At 31.9% G+C, this 19,338-nt stretch overlaps 1 protein-coding gene across 1 annotated transcript in view; it reads left to right on the top strand.

Moving 5' to 3' along the window:
- The window catches only part of LOC127715896 (adhesion G-protein coupled receptor D1-like), a 33,690-nt gene extending 14,707 nt beyond the window's left edge, over positions 1 to 18,983 (top strand). The window contains exons 14-19 of the mRNA XM_052222013.1: positions 52 to 115; positions 937 to 1,025; positions 3,664 to 3,793; positions 15,027 to 15,068; positions 15,911 to 16,039; positions 18,228 to 18,983. Coding sequence (XP_052077973.1) covers positions 52 to 115; positions 937 to 1,025; positions 3,664 to 3,793; positions 15,027 to 15,068; positions 15,911 to 16,039; positions 18,228 to 18,710 — 937 coding nt within the window. The 3' untranslated portion in view covers positions 18,711 to 18,983. The remainder of the gene's footprint in view (positions 1 to 51; positions 116 to 936; positions 1,026 to 3,663; positions 3,794 to 15,026; positions 15,069 to 15,910; positions 16,040 to 18,227) is intronic.
- The last annotated feature ends 355 nt before the right edge of the window (positions 18,984 to 19,338 follow it).

Below are 19,338 nucleotides of genomic sequence, written 5' to 3'. Positions count from 1 at the left end.
TATAAAAACAAAATTTATTATTATGACAAAACAATTTTTTTGAAATTTCAGGTGTTGGATATCCCATAACGTTCTATTATGGACATTTGTACCTGTAGTAGGAATAGTTATATTGGTAAATATTTAAACTGAATGTTTTGGTAGAAAACAATAAAAAGAACGATGTTGAATCAATAATTAGTGTTAGTTTTCATAAAATAACTTCACGTATCTCATATTTTACATCTATAATATACTTTAATCAGAGATAGGTAAACGGAAAAATAAAAGTTATCCGTGAAGATTGAAACCTCAAAACACACAAATCCAAAAACAGTTGTAAATTAACATTTTCTATTTTATTCTCATTATCAAAATTAGCAGTTCATTCGTACAAGTATACGGAAAAAATACGCCAGGAAAATTTATACGATCTACGAATATGGACAAGCGATTTTCATTATATAAAGGGAAGCCATTTTTGTGTAGTTTATTTAAATCGAAAGAGATGACTTAACTTCCAATGTTAGCTTAAAATTCATTAAAAAACCCAACAAATATTGAGCGATAACAACAACGAGAATGATACACCTTTCAACAAGACATATTTTGTGGCTTTATTGTTGTATGATTGCCACTTTAGTATCTACTCCTTTTTTCAACCTTTGATTTCTATCTTATAAAATATACTTTCAAAGGGCAAGCACGTAGGAACACTAAATGCAGAACTGTTTACCATTTAATCCCTGAATTATGACTGACTGAGTTAACAAATTAGGTACTTATCTTCTACTGAAAATGACTTAACAATTTATATACATGTATAACGATAAATGTTTGTACAATAGAAAAGTGTCAGTGAATTTGTTTTACAAATAGCTGCTCATATGTTTTTATGAAATTGGGTCATATTACACAATATTTTTTTTTTTTTAATAAACAGAATTGTTTTTGTAGGTGAATTCTATCATCTTGATAATTGTTCTCCGTATTATGATGAAATCAATGTTGAGCAGAGCTAACTCAGAGGAGAGATCAGCTGTTAAGTAAGTAATGGGCGGAGTTAAGAAAACATTCATTTGAAAACATCCATTGTCTGTACTATTACAGCTGCTGCAGTATTACTTGAAATGTTTCTTCAATGAAATTTTAAAAAGGAGAATAATCGCAAGAAATTGGTTCGAGTTCTAGATTATACAAATTACACTTAATGTATTGTGTGCATCCAAAACCGTTTTCAGGAATTACACTCATCACTCATCATGCAGAAACGTTCCAACTCCATGGCAATTTGAATCATGTATAAAAAATGTTTACAGTAGGTGTTCAATTCATACAGAAATTGATCTTGTTGGCGCCTGTTAAAACGTTTAAACCCGCTGCATTTTTATGAACCTATCCTAAGTCAGGAGCCTGTTGTTCAGTGGTTGTCGTTTGTTGATGTCGTTCATAAGTGTTTCTCGTTTCTCGTTTTTTATATAGATTAGACCGTTGGTTTTCCTATTTGAATTGTTTTACACAAGTCATTTTGGGGCCCTTATAGTTTGTTGTTCGGTGAAAGCCGTACTTTGGCCTATAATTGTTAACTTTTTATACATTGTGACTTGGAATGATAGTTGTCTCATTGGCACTCATACCACATCTTATTTATATAGTATTTCATTCTGCATGAAATCAACCCATGCCGTATGAAATCAACCAATGCCGTCTTAAAACAACCCAACAGTAAAGAATTAATACCTCCGCCCATCTGATTGATTTATATGCTTTCGAATTGTTCGTGTATAAATATGTAGGACTCGGAGGTGGGATGGTGACGATAAAGTGCGATTGTCACGCTGAAGTGCGATGGTCCGTTCGCTGATGTGCGATGGTCTATTTGACGCGTGATGGATAGTTTAGTATCTACAGATGTGCGTTATTATGAGAAGCAGATTTTTTTAATAGTTAGTATATAAATATACATTTATTATTGTCTATGTCTGTCCTTAATTTCAGTTGCATACAAAATGAGAGATCGTCCTCTTTGATTTTCAACATGTGGACAAAACTCTGCGTTAAAATTTTATCTTTCCTTTGTTTCTCTCACGAGTTTCTCGTTTACCGTAATATTATAATACGGAGAGTCTGTCTGCGGACACGTGTGTATTTAGAGAAAGCCAGGCTCCATCGTACGTAAAAGGAACCTTTTGTAGATTTAAAAAAAAACGCTACAGAAGGTAAACTTTCCCCTATCCACCTATCCTCCCTGTTTCTCGTAGTATTAAAAGTTTATAAGCCCCTTATTAACTTAAAAACCTGGAAAACTGCTTCTAACATACAAATTGACTTCTACATCGACATGAAAAGCATTGAAAAGGTAGTTTGTGTAGACCATCGTTCTTCGGCGAAACTATCAACAAGATAGCGTCACAATGCCTACATCGCACTTCAGCGTGATCAAAAACGCACTTCAGCGTCAAACCATCGAACATCAGCGTGACCATCGCGGTTCGGAGTACCATCGCGGTTTAGAGTCCTACAAATATACTTCGTGCGAAACAGTTATGCTTTTGAAAAAATCGCAAATAAATGGTTGATAATATATTGTGTCATATAGATAATCGAACCCAGAGCAAGAAATGAAAATAACACTTTATAAATTGGGTGCGTCCGAAGCACCTTTCTGGATTTACCTTCATCAAAAACGCTGAAACCCGAAAATATGAAAGCCAAGGTTGTATAAATACTCGAATACGCGATACGCTGTATGACCACAAAGTAAATAAAATAAAAAAAAACAAAACAAATCCAACTTAGGTCAATTGTGTCCGAGGGAGTAAAATTACTGTTATTCCTTCGATTGTCATATTTTCGACATAAGATATCGATTGCCAAAAAGAAATTTTCGATTACTTTCTTTTAACTGCGAGGAACTTAGTCTGATTAACCCAAATTTATAGACAAAGATAAACATGTGAAAATGCAAAATGTCGAATGAAATATAGCACGAACAGGATAAGCAAATGGCAGAAATAATGTTACATTAGAAATTATAGTTCCATGGAAAATACATACCATGTTTTATGAGTTCTCTTGAAACGTTTACAGTTTTACGCCTGTAGATTATTACATCATTGAAATTATATCTTAGATGACAAATGTAAAAACATATATAATTAACAAAAATAAATGTAATTTAGGAAATTGCATTCGGTATTTTTCAATTTGTTTTCTATCTTTTTTTGTAATTCCTTGATCTTCTTCCGACCAGTAGCAAACCGCTTGCCAAACTATGGGTTTTCGTTTGGCTATAAGGGATGTACAAATTCGCAGCCACATCCCGTCAGAATGGGAATGCCTGGTGTTGAGAGAGTGTTATGCTGTCTGCACGTTAAGAACTCTTGCAACAACTCTTTGAGAGGTCCGTAGGTGTACTGCTACAAGGCTAAATTTCTGCTCCTTTCAATATACCATCAATTTACAGTGGTATTCCAAATCCCCTCCCCCACCCCACCCCTCATTATCCCGGTCGACCCCCTATTTCATGACCTTCCTATTGTATTACTAGTAAATGTTAATTTGTTCTCGTCCCAAACATCCATGAAATATTTGCCACTTGACATTAAGCAAACAACACTGAATCAATCGTTTTTTCGTCTAACTTGCTTGTTTCAATTCTTAATAATTGACTTTCTGTTTTAGGGCAGGACTAAAGGCAGCTGCCATACTTTTACCATTACTTGGAGTCACCTGGACGTTAGGATTTTTTAGTGTCAATAATCGAGAGACAGTGATTTTTACCTATCTTTTCACAACGTTCAATTCATTGCAGGTAAGATTTCAACAATATCTTCATTTTCCAAATGTTCTATAACCATTACTTTTGAAGTTGTGTAAGTTCATTTTACAGTACAAATTTGAATTCAGTAGGATCCAGAATCCACCTAGTGCAAATCAGAATTGTAATATCTACTAGTAAATAGTGCAAATCTGAATTGTAATATCTACTGGTAGAAATTGGGATGTCCAGATTGGAACTAAGGGGATCCTGGATTGTACTAGATGAATACTAAAAGACACAATAAAAGAATTATTATGTTTTTTTTTATAATGAAATAAACTAATATAATCAAACTTGTCGAATCAAAAAGAAAAGTGATAGGGCCAATGTCCTATGAACTTATTTTACAGCAGAGCCATTTTAAAGTCCTTTAATCTTTACTAAAGTTCATATGAAGTACTGTAATCTTTTAACAGCACTTTAGTGTATATGTATTTCTGCACATTTGGTCAAATTTTTAATACCTATACTTCATGGATACACACTTCAAATTTAGTACATTTTGAGTTAGTACAAGGACCATCTTAACTTAATTTCCACAAATAAATTATTTTTGGAAGTATTCTGAATATTGTCTATCAGATAAAGATTAATTCATGCACACATGTATGCTAATGATGTCTTTTGATACAAAATTTAGCAAACACAGTTTAAATTTTCAATTATGTTTCCAAATAATTATTCCAAAGATAATCTAGCGCGCATGGCTAACACTCTTAAGTTTGGATAGTTTTCATCATCCATTTCTTATGAATTTTCCGTATTTAAAAATTGTTCCAAATTTAAACTAGTCGGCCTTGTTATTCTTGTTAATTTACACAAATGTGTTTCCCTAAACCATGTTCACGTTGTAAGTCAAAAGTGTTTGCTATTCAAAATGTCATTTAAAAAATACCAGGAAATGCTATTTTATAAGACAAAAAAATCCACGAAAATTGATGTGTTTTACCATACAACCGAAAGACATGCATTATAAATTCATGTTTTTTTTCAGTAAAGAATCACAGATCTCCGTAATCCTTATTCCTTAGAGGAAATTAGTATGCAGCTTTTTAATCCCTGACAAATTCACGTTTCGTTGGACACATTTAAAGTGAATTTAAATGATTACATTCAAGCTCCTTTGTTCTACCAGGGGTGATCTGAGCCGGATCAACCTGGCTTGAGTTTCTTTGTTCTGCATGCTTTCCTTTGTTCTGTAACATTTTGGCGGGAATGTCAAATCCACAATATATAAATCTTACAGATTTGTGTTGAAAAAATCCAGTGTCTATGCTGGGTATTGAACTCAAGACCTTTAGCTTATAGACCAACGAGTCAAACCCCTACACCAGGACGATTGGATAAAAACTCTCTGTTAATTTAACATATTTAAACATTGTGTTCGGGGCTCATAAAGGGAATATACTATTTAGTATTAATTAAGCGTTAATGGTTATTTTATCTAATCTAGAACAGCTGGGATGTAAAATAGTTATCCCATTCTGACTTGGTGTGTCAGAGTAAGATCACCCTCTGGCCTCCGGCCATCGGGGTGATCTTACACTGACACACCGCGTCCTCATGGGATAACTATTACGGAAATCATTTATATTTTACATTAGATTAACATGTTAATGATTTTAAACAAAATGCGATCATAGCATTTTAACATCTTATTTTCCGGTTTTAATCCGCAAGGGAAATAAATATCTTTTATTGTTCCACAAATATAAATTTAGGCATGTTAATCAGAAAATAAAGTATATGACCATGAAACTACACTCTGAGATGTAATTAACAGAAATGATAAACATATTCAGTCTTCTAAAATTTATCAGTGTCTTATCCATTGCATAAGCTGTAAGCTCCAAAGTGTCTATAAACAAAACATTCGGCATCGTAAAGTATTGATGTGAAAAAGCATGTACTTCCTATATATAGACAATATTGATGACAAATGAAAGATACGAACAATGACACACGATATAGTTTCAGATGTTTTTTTGTAATCTAAGAATCTCAGATAAAGAAGTGACCAAAAAACTTACAATGTTGCTGATGTTAATAGTATAGTAAAGGAAAAAAAAAAGACTTAAGTCATAACTCAAAACTTATTCCAGCAAGCGCGAAAGAAGAACCTATGAAATTTTAACATAAGTTCTATGTTTGAATCACTTAATCATTTAAATTTGATAGTTAAATTGTGCACGTTTCTTAACACCCAGTCTTTGATAGAACCATGCAAAAGGCTTATAAGTGGGTCCACATGACATGTCACCCAAATGTAATGAAATTTTGGATATATGTTATGATAGTCAAGAGAAAAAAAATACTAGCTTTAAAATTTGATTTAAGGCTTATTATAGATTTTGCAGCGCCAAATATTGGAAAAGGCTTAATTTCCCAAAATTTCCACAAAAATGTCACAATTTTGTTACTCTGAATATGCCAGATTTGGTTATGTTTAGCTGATATTTGAATTGATTTTTATAACAAGCATCATTCGTCCTTGACAAAATGTTTTTGCTTGAGTATATATATAGCTATATTTTGGGGCTGACAAGTCTAAAAAGGGCATTTTGAACATTTTTTTGATACTTCCTAAAAAGGTCAACAAAAAGACAGGAAATCTTGTAAAGTACAATGCATTTTTTAATGTTTTAAATATTTCTATAAAGGTTTACATGTGTGCTACAAGTTTTATGAATTTTGAGCTGGGGTCTCTTACATCGTTACCATGGCAACGGAATAACAATGAGTAATTTTCACATATTTTTCACAATAATCCGTGTATTTAATCATGAAAACTTATTTATCTTTTGACACTGGCTTATGATATTTGGCATGAAGGTATATTACAATAAGACAGTGTATCTCATAAAAATTAAAACCGTCAAATGACCTTGACCTTTGACCTCAAGGTCAAAATACTTGATTTTTTTACATTTTCTTATCTGGAGCACACCTTTTCCTCTCCCTTAACAAAGTCTTTTCATACTTTACACAGAAGTACAGCACCTCAATATCATGTGTCACGTACCATGGATGATGACCTTGATCTTTGACCTTCAAGGTCAAATCAAAAGTCAAGCCAAATATTTAATTTCATATGTCACCCTAAAACCAAACATATTCTTTCTTGCCATGTCAATATGAAAATGAATAGATGTGGACTGATTGCTTATGTGACAACTATCCACGTCAGTTAAAATGAAGTGGTAGTAAGCAATTGATAGGCCACAGAACGTGCAAGACCTTTTTTAGTGCAGCTAAGGGTTTGTCCCTGGGGGCATGCCTCGTCCCTCATAAAATAATGATGTTATTTAGATTTATCTAAAAAAAGGATTCAGAACTCCATCCTTAACCCATATTTAATCTTAATTGCCTTTCTAGTTCATCATGAGGGACATACCCTGCCCCCTACATACCATTGAGGGTAAAATAGCTTGAAATATGTTCATATCCCTACCTCTAAATCATATATATGTTCTCAATCAGCAAGACAACACCTTTGAGTACACCATATATGTTTTTGCTGTGGTTCGTGCCCCTTATATATCTGTTCAGATACCCACCCATAAACCATGTACTCAAATAAATATATCATGACTAGACCAATTAAGTGTAACATATATTGTGTCCCTCATGCCCTACCCCCTCGTTTCATAAATTGGTAAATATATGGAAAACAGTACATATTTCCATGCATTAACCATATATTCTTCCTGGCAATGACAATCTCTTTTTCACCAGAATGATTTCTACAGGGGAGACATTAGTTTTAATTCACTAAAACGGTTCTACCTAGTTGTAATTAAATTCAAAGACAATTTGGTAGAATTCTGACTTTATGCAGAAAAATTTGAAATACTGTGAATATTATTGCATATTCATGGTGACTGTCAAAAATGTGAGATTAATTAAAGCAAATTTAAATTATATTGAATATTGTACAAAACATGAAATGTAACTTAGGTCATGTCACAGTCTGGCCTTATATGGGTAACTATGTGTTGTAGATCGTGTGGCGACCTCTGGGTGTACATTTTTGGTTAGTTAACTTCTGAGATGAAATATTGTCTCTTTGACATATACCCCATATCTGTTCTTGTTGTCCCCCTCAGCATCACATTGCGGCCGGGAATATATGAATGCTGTTCGTTCGTCTGTCCGTCCGAGTATCGGTCCGGATTGTAAACTTTCTAGCATAATTAATCGTTATCTAATTTGGATAAAATTTATGCAGTAGCTTTCTACAGACAACAGGTCAAGTTTGAAAATGAGCCTTGTACAAAAATTTAGTAGACGGGTAACATTGAAAATCTGTTGTGTTATTCAAGTTGCAATAATTTTAAAATTTACAGAAATATATTTTGAAAGTTTCGATCAGAAAGTTTCGACATACATTGTACATGTAAACGTTAGCTTTCTACAGACAACAGGTCAAGTTTGAAAATGAGCCTTGTACAAAAATTTAGTAGCAGGTAACATTGAAAATCTGTTGTGTTATTCAAATTGCAATAATTTTTAAATTTACAGAAATATATTTTGAAAGTTTCGATCAGAAAGTTTCGACATACATTGTACATGTAAACGTCAGCTTGTTAGATTTCCCAAATAAACTAAGAAAACAATGAAGATTTGATAAATAAAGGCTGGGTTTTGAAAAGGTCCAAGAAAGTTGTAAAATTTCCCCAAATTTTAGAGACGTTATTATAATACCACATCTTTTTATATTTATATTGTATGCTTTTTTGAGCAAGGAGAAAAACAACTTGAAAAAGACCTCGTTATGAAGGCATTTGCGATCGCCCTAAAAACAACTCCATATAAAAAGTTTCCATCAAAAGAATGGTTATCATTAAATTAGATCAGAAGCTTATTTGGAAACTTTACTTTAAAGAAAACAAATGAATTGGTGGACAATTCCAATAAAGTGGAAACAACTGATGAAGCAGATGTCGAACATGATTCAGACTTCATTGAAGTACTACTGTCAAATATTGAATATATTGAACTCAGGATCAGTTGAGGACATAAGAACGAGAAATTATTGCTTCGTCTTCTGTCTAATATATGTGTTTATATATCAGAAATATTGGTGAATGTATCAACCAAACTCAAGCAAGCGAACAATAAGCCAGCGAACAATAAGATGCATCAAGCTAGCGAATATTAAGCCAGCGAACAATAAGATGCATCAAGCTAGCGAACAATAAGCCAGCGAACAATAAGAAAACATGTCAACCTGATCATGCCCAAAAACCCAAGACATGCAATAACACGAAACGTCCTTTGAAATATGATGAAAATCTTTTCCAGTAGAAAGACGAAATGCAATTCCATTTTAACACAGACAAAGTTAATTAGTTATTCGTGTATTTAATACAACTTTTTTTTAAGCCGGGAATCTAAAATTCCTTTTAGCTAATCCTTTCTCTTTTCTAGTGTTCTCTGATTAGAGATGGGTTTGTTGTCTTTATAATAATGGACAAAATTAATAAAAATAGTTTAAAGATACAATTATATCTTCTAGCTCAGATATGCGTTTGAAAAGAAAAGAAAAAAAAACCGACTGAGTGTGGACAAAAGCTATGCCGTATGAACTTTTTACGAATTAAGAAAGGGAGGAGTTGGGTCACCGTACCCCACTTTTGGACCTCAATTAAAAAAGTTCCGTCACTTTACCCAAATGGGTCTTTGGGTCCAGGCAAGCTTAGGCAGTTGCCTATCATTTGCACCTAGTGTGGACAAAAGCTTTGCCGTTGGGACTTTTTTTATGATTTATAGAAGGGAGGGTGTTGGGTCCAGATTTTAAATAATCTTGGATTCAAAAACATTTGTCGTTTAGATTAACCAAAATCTTTATGTCAATTGGTTTCTCAATCTATTTGTTAGTCACTCTTACACTAATAACTCTTCCTATCGAAATATAATAAATAAATTACCAATGTGACGACATACTTTTGAATAATTAGAAAAATGTACAAGTTCTTTGACAAACGAAGAAAACTGCATATAATAGTTATCAGCTTTTCTTTCTACAGAAAATCTAACAAAAAATACTTGACGTTCCAAAATCAGTCGGGTTTTTTTTTCTTTTCTTTTCAAACGCATATATATATACGAGCTAAAATATTTAATTGTATATTTAAACTAGTTTAGTTTGAACTATTTTTACTAATTTTGTCATTATTATAAAAACAACAAACCAATCTGTAATCAGAGAACACTAAAAAGAGAAAGTATTTGCTAAAAGGAATTTTAGATGCCCGGCTTAAACAAAAGTTGTATTTTAAAAATACACGAATAACTAATTAACTTTGTCTGTGTTAAAATGGAATTGCATTTCGTCTTCCTACTGAAGATGATTGTCATCAGATTTCAAAGGGCGTTTCGTGTAATTGCCAGTCTTCGGTTTTCAGGCATGATCAAGTTGGCGCGTTTTCTTATTGTTCTCTGGCTTATTGTTCGCTAGTTTGATGCATCTTATTGTTCGCTGGCTAATTGTTCGCTAGCTTGAGTCTGGTAATGTATCATGACATGCATCTGTTGCATCAAAATTTGGTAGTAAAATGATTTTCTTGAGTGTTTAGTCCTTGGATTCAGCATGAACTGTACTTTCAAGTCTGGCAGTTGAATTCTTAAGTTGGACTACATTTTGACAGTCTAAGAATCATGTCTATATAAAATAAGGAGATGTGGTAAAATATGAAATAATTTTAATTGAAAAAACTTACGGCCTAACTTATAACAAAACAGTTTACGAAAAACAAATATGACAGACATGAACCAACGACAACCCCTGAACTACAGGTTACTGCCTTGGGACAGGCACATAAAGAATGTGGCGGCGTTAAACATGTTTGTGAGCGCCCAACCCTCCCCCTAACCTTGGGCAGTGGTGTAACAGTACAACATAAGATCAAACTATAAAAATCAGTTGAAAAAGGCTTAACTCATAAAATGGATAATATAGAAATACATCTAACAAAAACACAAAGTAGACGTGGACAGGTACTTATACATCCCAAAAACAAAACGACAGTACTCGCAGTTACTGACAGCTAGTTCAAAGCCAATAACAACTAATGAAAAAAATCATGTATCTAAGACTAAAATAGCGCTCAGTACACATCCAACATCCAATGGATTTAGTGTAAAGACGTCATAAACAGTCAGAGAAAAACATGACCTTGTGAAATGCCAAACTATAAGTATCGACAGATTGCATTGTAGTACCGTGAAAGTACATATGTGTAATATTTAGTATGGTTTTAATTTACTGATAACAAAATCAATATTTACACCAATAAAAACAATATTCAAAGTTTTAATTACAGTGTTGAATAGGTAACCTTTTTGAATAAGTTTATTTAAAGGATTGTTAAGTTTACCCTAGTTATTTTTGTAAACCTCAGCTTTTTACCTAAAGGAACAGATTGCCCGGCTATTTAAATACAGTCTCTGAAATAATTTTTAAAGTACAATTTAAGAACAAAGGGCTAGTGCGAGCTTTTCCCATCAATTGGCGTCAGTCGTCCGTTGTGGTCGTCTGTTGAATTTTACAAAAATCTTCTCCTCTGAAACTATTGGGCTAAATTTAATCAGTCTTAGCCACAATCACCATTGAGTATAGAGTTTTAGAAATTGTGTACAATGACCACCCCCTTTTTTCTAACCAACATGGCCGACAAGGCTAAAAATAGGACTTACTGGGTCAAATGCAAATATTTTCTATTATCTTGAAAACTGCTAAAGATAGAGAAAATCTGACAGGGGCAGGAATTTTCAAAATGTTGAGATTTCCCTACCATCTGTTTACGTCAATACTGTCAGACGAGCTTGTGTTAGAGTTTTTTCCCTTAAATGACATAACGTAAAAATATGACAGCACAAATTATTTTAGAAGCCTGCTTCTATAATTAGATTTCTTTGTAATATCCCCTTGGTTATATAAAAATCAATGTTATGGTGACTGTAATTTGTTAGCTATCTACACCTTGTTAGATTATTGCTCTTTAAAAAAAACCACGTTAAAACATTATGGATATACAGATTGATTTTTAAATTTTTTTCAGAAATTGCAAATTTTGACATGTTAAACAGAATCATAGAAAAAAATCACAATCAGTTTTTTGGTCTAAACATTCACTTTTTACACCTTGGTATGCTTTGTTTTATATTTTACTTTATGAAAAGAAAAGAAATATCGAAACACTTATAATGTATCAAGAGCAGAATGCTTAATTTGAAGAAAAAATAGATACTTTTTTAAAGATTTTAGAAAATGCATTTTTTACTGAATTATTTCCCTTTGTACAATAGAAAATCAATATTTATGGCTGTAACTTCCCAATAATGGGTAAACGTGGATATGCCTAAAATATTGGCCATAATTTTGCGAGATTTTATATTTATGACGATACTTTTTAATGACATTCTATATTGATATGCATATGGTTCTTTCATAATTTTATATTGATTTGGGGTATGTTCTACATATCTTTTATAAATATGTTATTGGAAATCTTATATTAATGGCCAATTGTGGTATTTGAATCAATCAGGGACTTTATATTTACATTAAAATATTGTACACAAGTAAAGGTCATTCTTTGTATATATTTACATATGTGACTAGCCATGACATATCCAGGCTTATGGAGGTAGAACGTCATTGTGAGAAAAACGCCGTTAACTATATGTGACTAGCCACTTCTAGGCTAAAGAGGGTACATTGTCTAAAATTTGCTTTTTGTATATTTATCTAGAATATTCGAAACAAAACTCTCTGTCATGTTATTATGACATATTTGTTGTAATAGCAATGAAACGAGTCATTTCGAATACCGGTATGAAAATGAGACTGTTCTATGACGACTTTTATTTATTGAAGGCACTAATTTATAAAATACAAAATCATTGTATTTATTGGCGCTTAGTAATGTTCAATAGCGTATTTGAATAAAATTGAAAGAATTAAATTTACTACAATACAAACAATTCTTAGCTCTGTTTTAGAACATGTAATTTAAACTTGTTGAAATGAAGTTAGTTTAAAATTTGTCAAAGTAAGCTTTAAGAATTCCTTTCTTTAAATTTGTCTTTTAATTTAGATTTATCATGCATGTCTCTATACATAGTATGCGACGCGTAACAGTTTATAAGTAGGTGTTCTCTTATATGCATTTGATACGCTGCATTTATTATGGATAAATTTCAGACTCCATTTAAGAAAGAAAATCTATAGAGAAGAGAATATTTTTGTTTGTATCTATTTAAAATGTAGATTCAAATATTTTTCACTTCAAACGATAAAGTAAAACTTCTTCAAAACTTATATATGATGTATAGTTCGGCGTCCGCAAAAAAGAAGCCAAGGAAAGTGTTTATCTCTTCTTCACAAATACCTTTTTGTACGTATTCCATTGAATCTCGATATTTATCATGTTTATAATTTCTAACAATGACATTCTACCTCCATAAGCCTGGAAATGTCATGGCGGGTCACAATTTTTATACATAAATAAAGGTACCAAATATTAGTTAATATTATATAAAAATGGGTACATTGTTTTAGACAAACATAGCACACCACTACCAAAAAAAATCAACTTTAATCTTGGAATTATCAACTTTAATCTTGGAATTATCAGCATTAAAGTTGGAATTTCCAAGTTTAATGTTGATAATTCCAAGATTAAAGTTGATAATTCCAAGATTAAAGTTGGAAATTCCAAGATTAAAATAGATAATTCCAAGGTCAAAGTTGATAATTCCAAGATTAAAACTGGAAATTCCAAGATTAAAGTTGATAATTCCAAGATTAAAGTCGACAATTTGAAAAAACTAAATAAAAAAGGATGGCCCTAATACGCTTCCGTAGGTTTTTAAAAAGTAAAATTTAGGTGTATTTCCAAAATTATCCACAGATTGATATTTAAAATTCATTGATTCTGTAAGAGAAATTGTAAATTTGGACATTATTAAAGGAAAATTCTAAAAAGTACTAAAACAAGAATCAACCAATCGTATATGCTAAAATGCGTTCTTAACTATGTCACTTAAAATAACCAAATAGAGATTAGTTTATATTTTAATGGACAGAGAGCTAGTAAATTTAAAAAAATGTGATTTTAAGATTTTTTAAACTGCACTTTTACTGGATTATCTCCATTTGTAGCATAGAAATTCAATATTTATGGCATCATGAATTGTAATTGAACTATGGTCATCGTTACTTTGACTTATTTTGTTAAAAGCTGTAGTGCTTTTGAAATAGAAACACTTACATTTCCAAAATTATCTACAGAATACCTTTCTTAAATTCGTTGATTTATTGAGAGAAAATATAAATTTAGGCATTTTTTAGAGTTGAATTTTAGAATGTACTTCAATGAGACCCCTGCAAGTTTACTAGCTAAAATGCATAATTAAGTATTCCAATTGATAAAACATAGGGAGTTGCTTTTGTATTTCTAATGGACCAAAGGCTAGATAATTTTAAAAATACGTACTTTTTATGATTTTCTGAAAATAATTTTTTACTGGATTATCTCCCTGGGAATAATTCACAAACTGTTTCTAGTAACTTCAAGTGCTGATGAGTTATTAAAGCTTCAATACTTTATTATTCAATAAATCATCGTTCTTTATCTCGTTGTTTTCTGCATTCATAAGTTTCAGGGTGTTGAAATTGGTCATTTTCATAGAAAAAATACTGCCTCCAACATGGGGAAACTGGTTCCCGGTACATTACAGCATCTCCTAAATGAAAGGCATGGGAACCAGCTGAAATATTTGTTTTATGGACTTCTTTCATAATGTTGTTTAAGCACACAAAGTTTCAATCAAATCTGATGACCCCCTTGTGGACTGTTTTGCATGGTTTTATGGTAGACTGGGTGTTAAGTTATTTTTAATTTCTCACTATGGTCCATATGACACTATAATCAGTGTTTTGAATATTAATTTTGTCACTTTAAATTTCTTCATTGCGACACAAGACAGGGGATTCGAGAATAGTATGAGATGTTATCGGCAGCTCCTTGTTTTATTTCGGTTTTATTTTCTAAACTAAAAATTCAATTTGAAATCTGTTTGTAACTGCTCTATGTTTTCTATGATTTCTCATATAGACGTCATGTCTCGGCGCCACGACATATAACCAATAGTGCTGGAAGTTGCGATAAACACCAACAGTCAAGCAATAAATAAATATATTTATTTGTTATTTCAGGGTGTTTTCTTCTTTATTTTCCACTGTTTGTTAAACACAGATGTAAGTATCAGTTCCTTTTTCCTTTTTTTTCTATTTTATAAAACACGCTTTTTAACAACAAATGTTCCATGCTGCACTCGTATTTTCGTGCTAGGCACAAGAGCTGTCACGTTTGTTTTAAAATTTCAAATCCGACAATGTCAACAAAACATGTGATATCTATATGCAACCCAAGCAGTTTTGATAGAGATGCAAAAAATGGTCGGTTAATAGTAAAAATAATGTATCCAACGCATTGTGTTTGTCGATTCAAAGCTTTGGTAGAGTAGAAGGCAGGTTATATTTATAAACCATTAACATTTTATCGTCTGTAGTAATATTTGTTGCTGTAAGCGAAACACTCATCAAACAACCAAATAAACACAACTGTTTTACTGTTGATTCATCATTATTCGCGGGATACCAATTTTCGTGGATTTCGTGGGTTAAGGCGGACCACGAATTTAAATGTTCAACGAAGTACAAATTTTCTATAGGCTTGAATGCAGATTTTGGCAGAATCACGAAATCAAATTTTGCCTCAATGAACGAAAATAAACGAGTCCACAGTAAAAGGCAATCAAAATATAAATGGGCACACTCCTTTCGGACTTTTCCGTGTTCATACTCTTCTATCATATTGCTTTTCTAACTAATATGTAAATGAAACGTGCTTCTAGCGTACTTTTATCTTTTACGGGTGTTTATTTTCAGATATACATTCCGATTTTCATTGTTAAGAACAGATTTGTCAACAAATATTAATACGTTTTTAATAAAAGCAGTTCGAATATATTGGGGAAACGCCAAATTTTCACACTGTATATCGCTGAATTCATTTGATATTTTATTGCTTTCTATAGGTGAAAAATGCATTTGAGCGAAGATCCCAAAGAAGAAGCATGACAAAAATATTAAACGAGTCACTTAGCCAGGAAAGTAAACAAAGGAAATCATCAACACTAAAAACTATCGTAACGAGTAAATCCTCGGTAGGTCTTTAAACAGTGTAACATGATTAAAGTGGGTCTGGATTTAAGTCCTTTATTTCTGTGTTGTTTAAATTTTTAGACCATTTTTCTCTATTCTTTATATTAAGTACCAAATTATTCTCTATTACGTATTTAATTTTTTTTTTATCTATTTTTCTTCTTTTATTTATGTCTTTTATTTTGTACTCTTTGTCCATTTTTCTCTATTCTGAAAACCCCATCCAGACTTTCGTTAATAGAACATTGTATCGCCAATTATCATATACGTGACATGTATGACTTCAAAATATTAAACACATACAGTAAAAGAAGTTAGGTACATGTATGTTAATGTTAATTATACACTTCTTCAACGTTTGTATTAGTTTTTGGATTTTCCAATATTTGGACCTCAATTATCACTGAAGATATATTAATTGTCGAAATGCTCATCTAGTGCATTAACATTGGTACCGTTTATATTATTCGTAGTAAATTCAAGTATATTTTGTATGTAATACAATCAACGGCAATCGTTCTGATGCAGCCATTCGTGATTATATATTAAGATCCATTTCGTTAGATCTGGTGATCAATTTATTTGGCAATCGCCAATGGCAGTCAGCAGGGTTTAAGAACATCAGTTGTTCGACCTGTTAGTCAAATGCGTTTTGTTACAATAGACTTTTTCACTTTTTTTGGTCTTTTGGAAATTGTTGTTTGTGCTGTATTTAGACCCCTCTACCAAGAAATTTGTTTTACATGCACACGTATAAAAATTGCGGTTTTTATCCAACGCAATCATAGGTTTGAACGTTGTTTTCAATTTAGACTTTTATATATATAGTCATGGATGCACAGGCTTTTTCAAATCCCAAAATATATATTAATTCATGTCACGTAAACTATCTGTTTACAGTATACAATAAATTATATTATATGATATTACTTTATCAATATCAGACACCGTATCATTCCCCAAGTCAAATCGGGTTGATATAAAGTTCACATTTTAAAAGACATGGTATGCTATTCTCTATTATTCAACGAACGATCTTATTTTTCCAACGACGAAGACAAATGTTCGAATTCATTTGGGATAAAAAAAAAAAAACAAACATAATACACCAATGAGACAATATAGCTATATGTATGACACAAAGAAATTGTTTTATTTACAAAAAGATTTCTTTAAGGATGTTCGCTCCTCTTGTTTTTGAATTTTTGCCAGATATTCTGAATCCTCTGGTTTTATCCATGTAGTGCCATTAAACAATTTTGCCCGCTTATCCCTACTTTTCTGTTTACAATTTTATTACATATACCTTGAAATATTTGAAAACCTATAAAATCTTTGTTATTTTTTCATAGGTTTTAAAAGAAAAAGGATGACAAAGTTAAATGTATGAAAAGTCTAGAGAGAAGCATTTCCCGCCAAATTTTCAATGGCATACATCTCGAAAATGAGCACACAGACCCTACATTTTTTTCTGCTTTTTTAGTTTCTTTATTTATATACTATCAATTTATAACAGTCTTTTAAAAAGCTTGTTATTTTGAAACAGAGGAGCGAACATCCTTAACTCAACATAGAGTCTTCAATGTAGGTACCTATACAATATGCCAAAGCTCTAACACTATCAGGACCTAATAAATAGTCTGCGTGAAATTAACAACTGCAATCAAAGATCAACCAGCAATACCAAAATCTCAAAATAACAAGAACATTTATATATGAGGGTCTGAATGGGATTTACATAATAGAGAACAATAGGCAAAATATGCAGAATAAAGGACAAACAATATATAGAATAGAGACGAAAAGGCAAAACAGAAATTAAGAATAGAGAATAATGGAGCGCTAAAATATAAAAATATAGAGAATAATGGGCAAAATAGATAAAGAAAGTTAAAAAGTTAAAAAAAAATGGCAAGAATAAGTCGACACGGTTATGTCAAACTTGAATCTTCATTTGATTATTTTTTCAAAGTTAGAAAATAGAGATAATGAAATCTGCTAGAAAGGACTTGAAGGGGATGAAATAACAAGGGAAATAAGTTGGTTTACGGTATCTCTCGAAGAAACACTCCATGTTTGGTAAATCATATTCTTTGATAATACACTCAGTTAAAAAAAAGTGATCCGTAGTTGTTCTGCACATTTTATGAAAGATTTATGAATTATTTATTGTATACGTTTATTTTAAAGATTAATAGTATTTTGACCGAAGAATCATACTTAGACAGAAAGAAATACCAAAAGATGAACAACAACGAAAACGAACGAATCCACAGAGACAATAATATCACAACTCTGTTTGATAAGAACTATCATTTCTGTTTACAAAGATCAATCAGTGACGGCGTACCACGGTGGCAAAATATCAACAAAGATTTCACATTTTATACAGGGAAGGAAAATATAAATATGTTAAACGGTACATTATCCAATGAAAAAAGCTCCGATAATGGACATCAATATGCGTTGAAGCAGGATGAACAATTTTCGACCGACTTTCGTATAGAGGATTTATACAGCAAACCACTTAGAAAACGAACGGTATCAGAAGAAAATAAGGAGAATAGCCGTGTAAGATTTGACGATAGCGACGAAAGTAACAACCAGAATAAGGAAAGGACAGACAATTTGAAAGACGCGTTAGTCAATGAATTAAAAGAAAGATTGCAGTAAAATGGATTGTTAACATGGCTGAATATTGTACATGTATAAACAACAGTTTCATATCATATAAAATATTACATATCATATTATAATTTATACAAATTCTTGGTTAATCGGTTTATTTTATTGATCAATGAAGATAAGAAATCTTATAAAACATTTTTTTAGCTCCGCCTCTATTGTCATTACGAGTGAGGGAGCTTTTCGGCGGTTTGAATTTAATTGCAAAGCTAGCTAAGAGAAATTCGTAGCATTTTCAACATTATAAATGAAGCATTATTAAAGATCTGATTGATTGATTGTCAGTGTTGAACGTCACTTTCAGCAATATGGCTATAACATGGTGGCCATTTTTATTGGTGAAGGATCCAGAGTACTTGGCGATATCAACCAACCTTTGGCAAGAAAACTAAAAAAACGATTTCTTTACACGTGGTAATCTAAATCTTCGGCTTTTAGGTATGATCACTTTGGCGCGTTTGTCTTACTGTTCGCTAGCTTGAGTCTGGTCTTGCACACTCGACAAAAATATGTTTAGTGTGTTTTCTCTATGCCATATAAATATATTATTAACATTTTCAATATCCTTTTACATTTCATTATATCCATCGCCTCAAATCTATATATATAAGAGGTG

The sequence above is a fragment of the Mytilus californianus genome, unplaced genomic scaffold, assembly GCF_021869535.1.
Source record: "Mytilus californianus isolate M0D057914Y unplaced genomic scaffold, xbMytCali1.0.p SCAF_9, whole genome shotgun sequence".
NCBI lineage: Eukaryota > Metazoa > Mollusca > Bivalvia > Mytilida > Mytilidae > Mytilus > Mytilus californianus.
The sequence above is the reverse complement of the archived record's forward strand: the minus strand, read 5'-3'. Positions and strand labels throughout refer to the sequence as shown.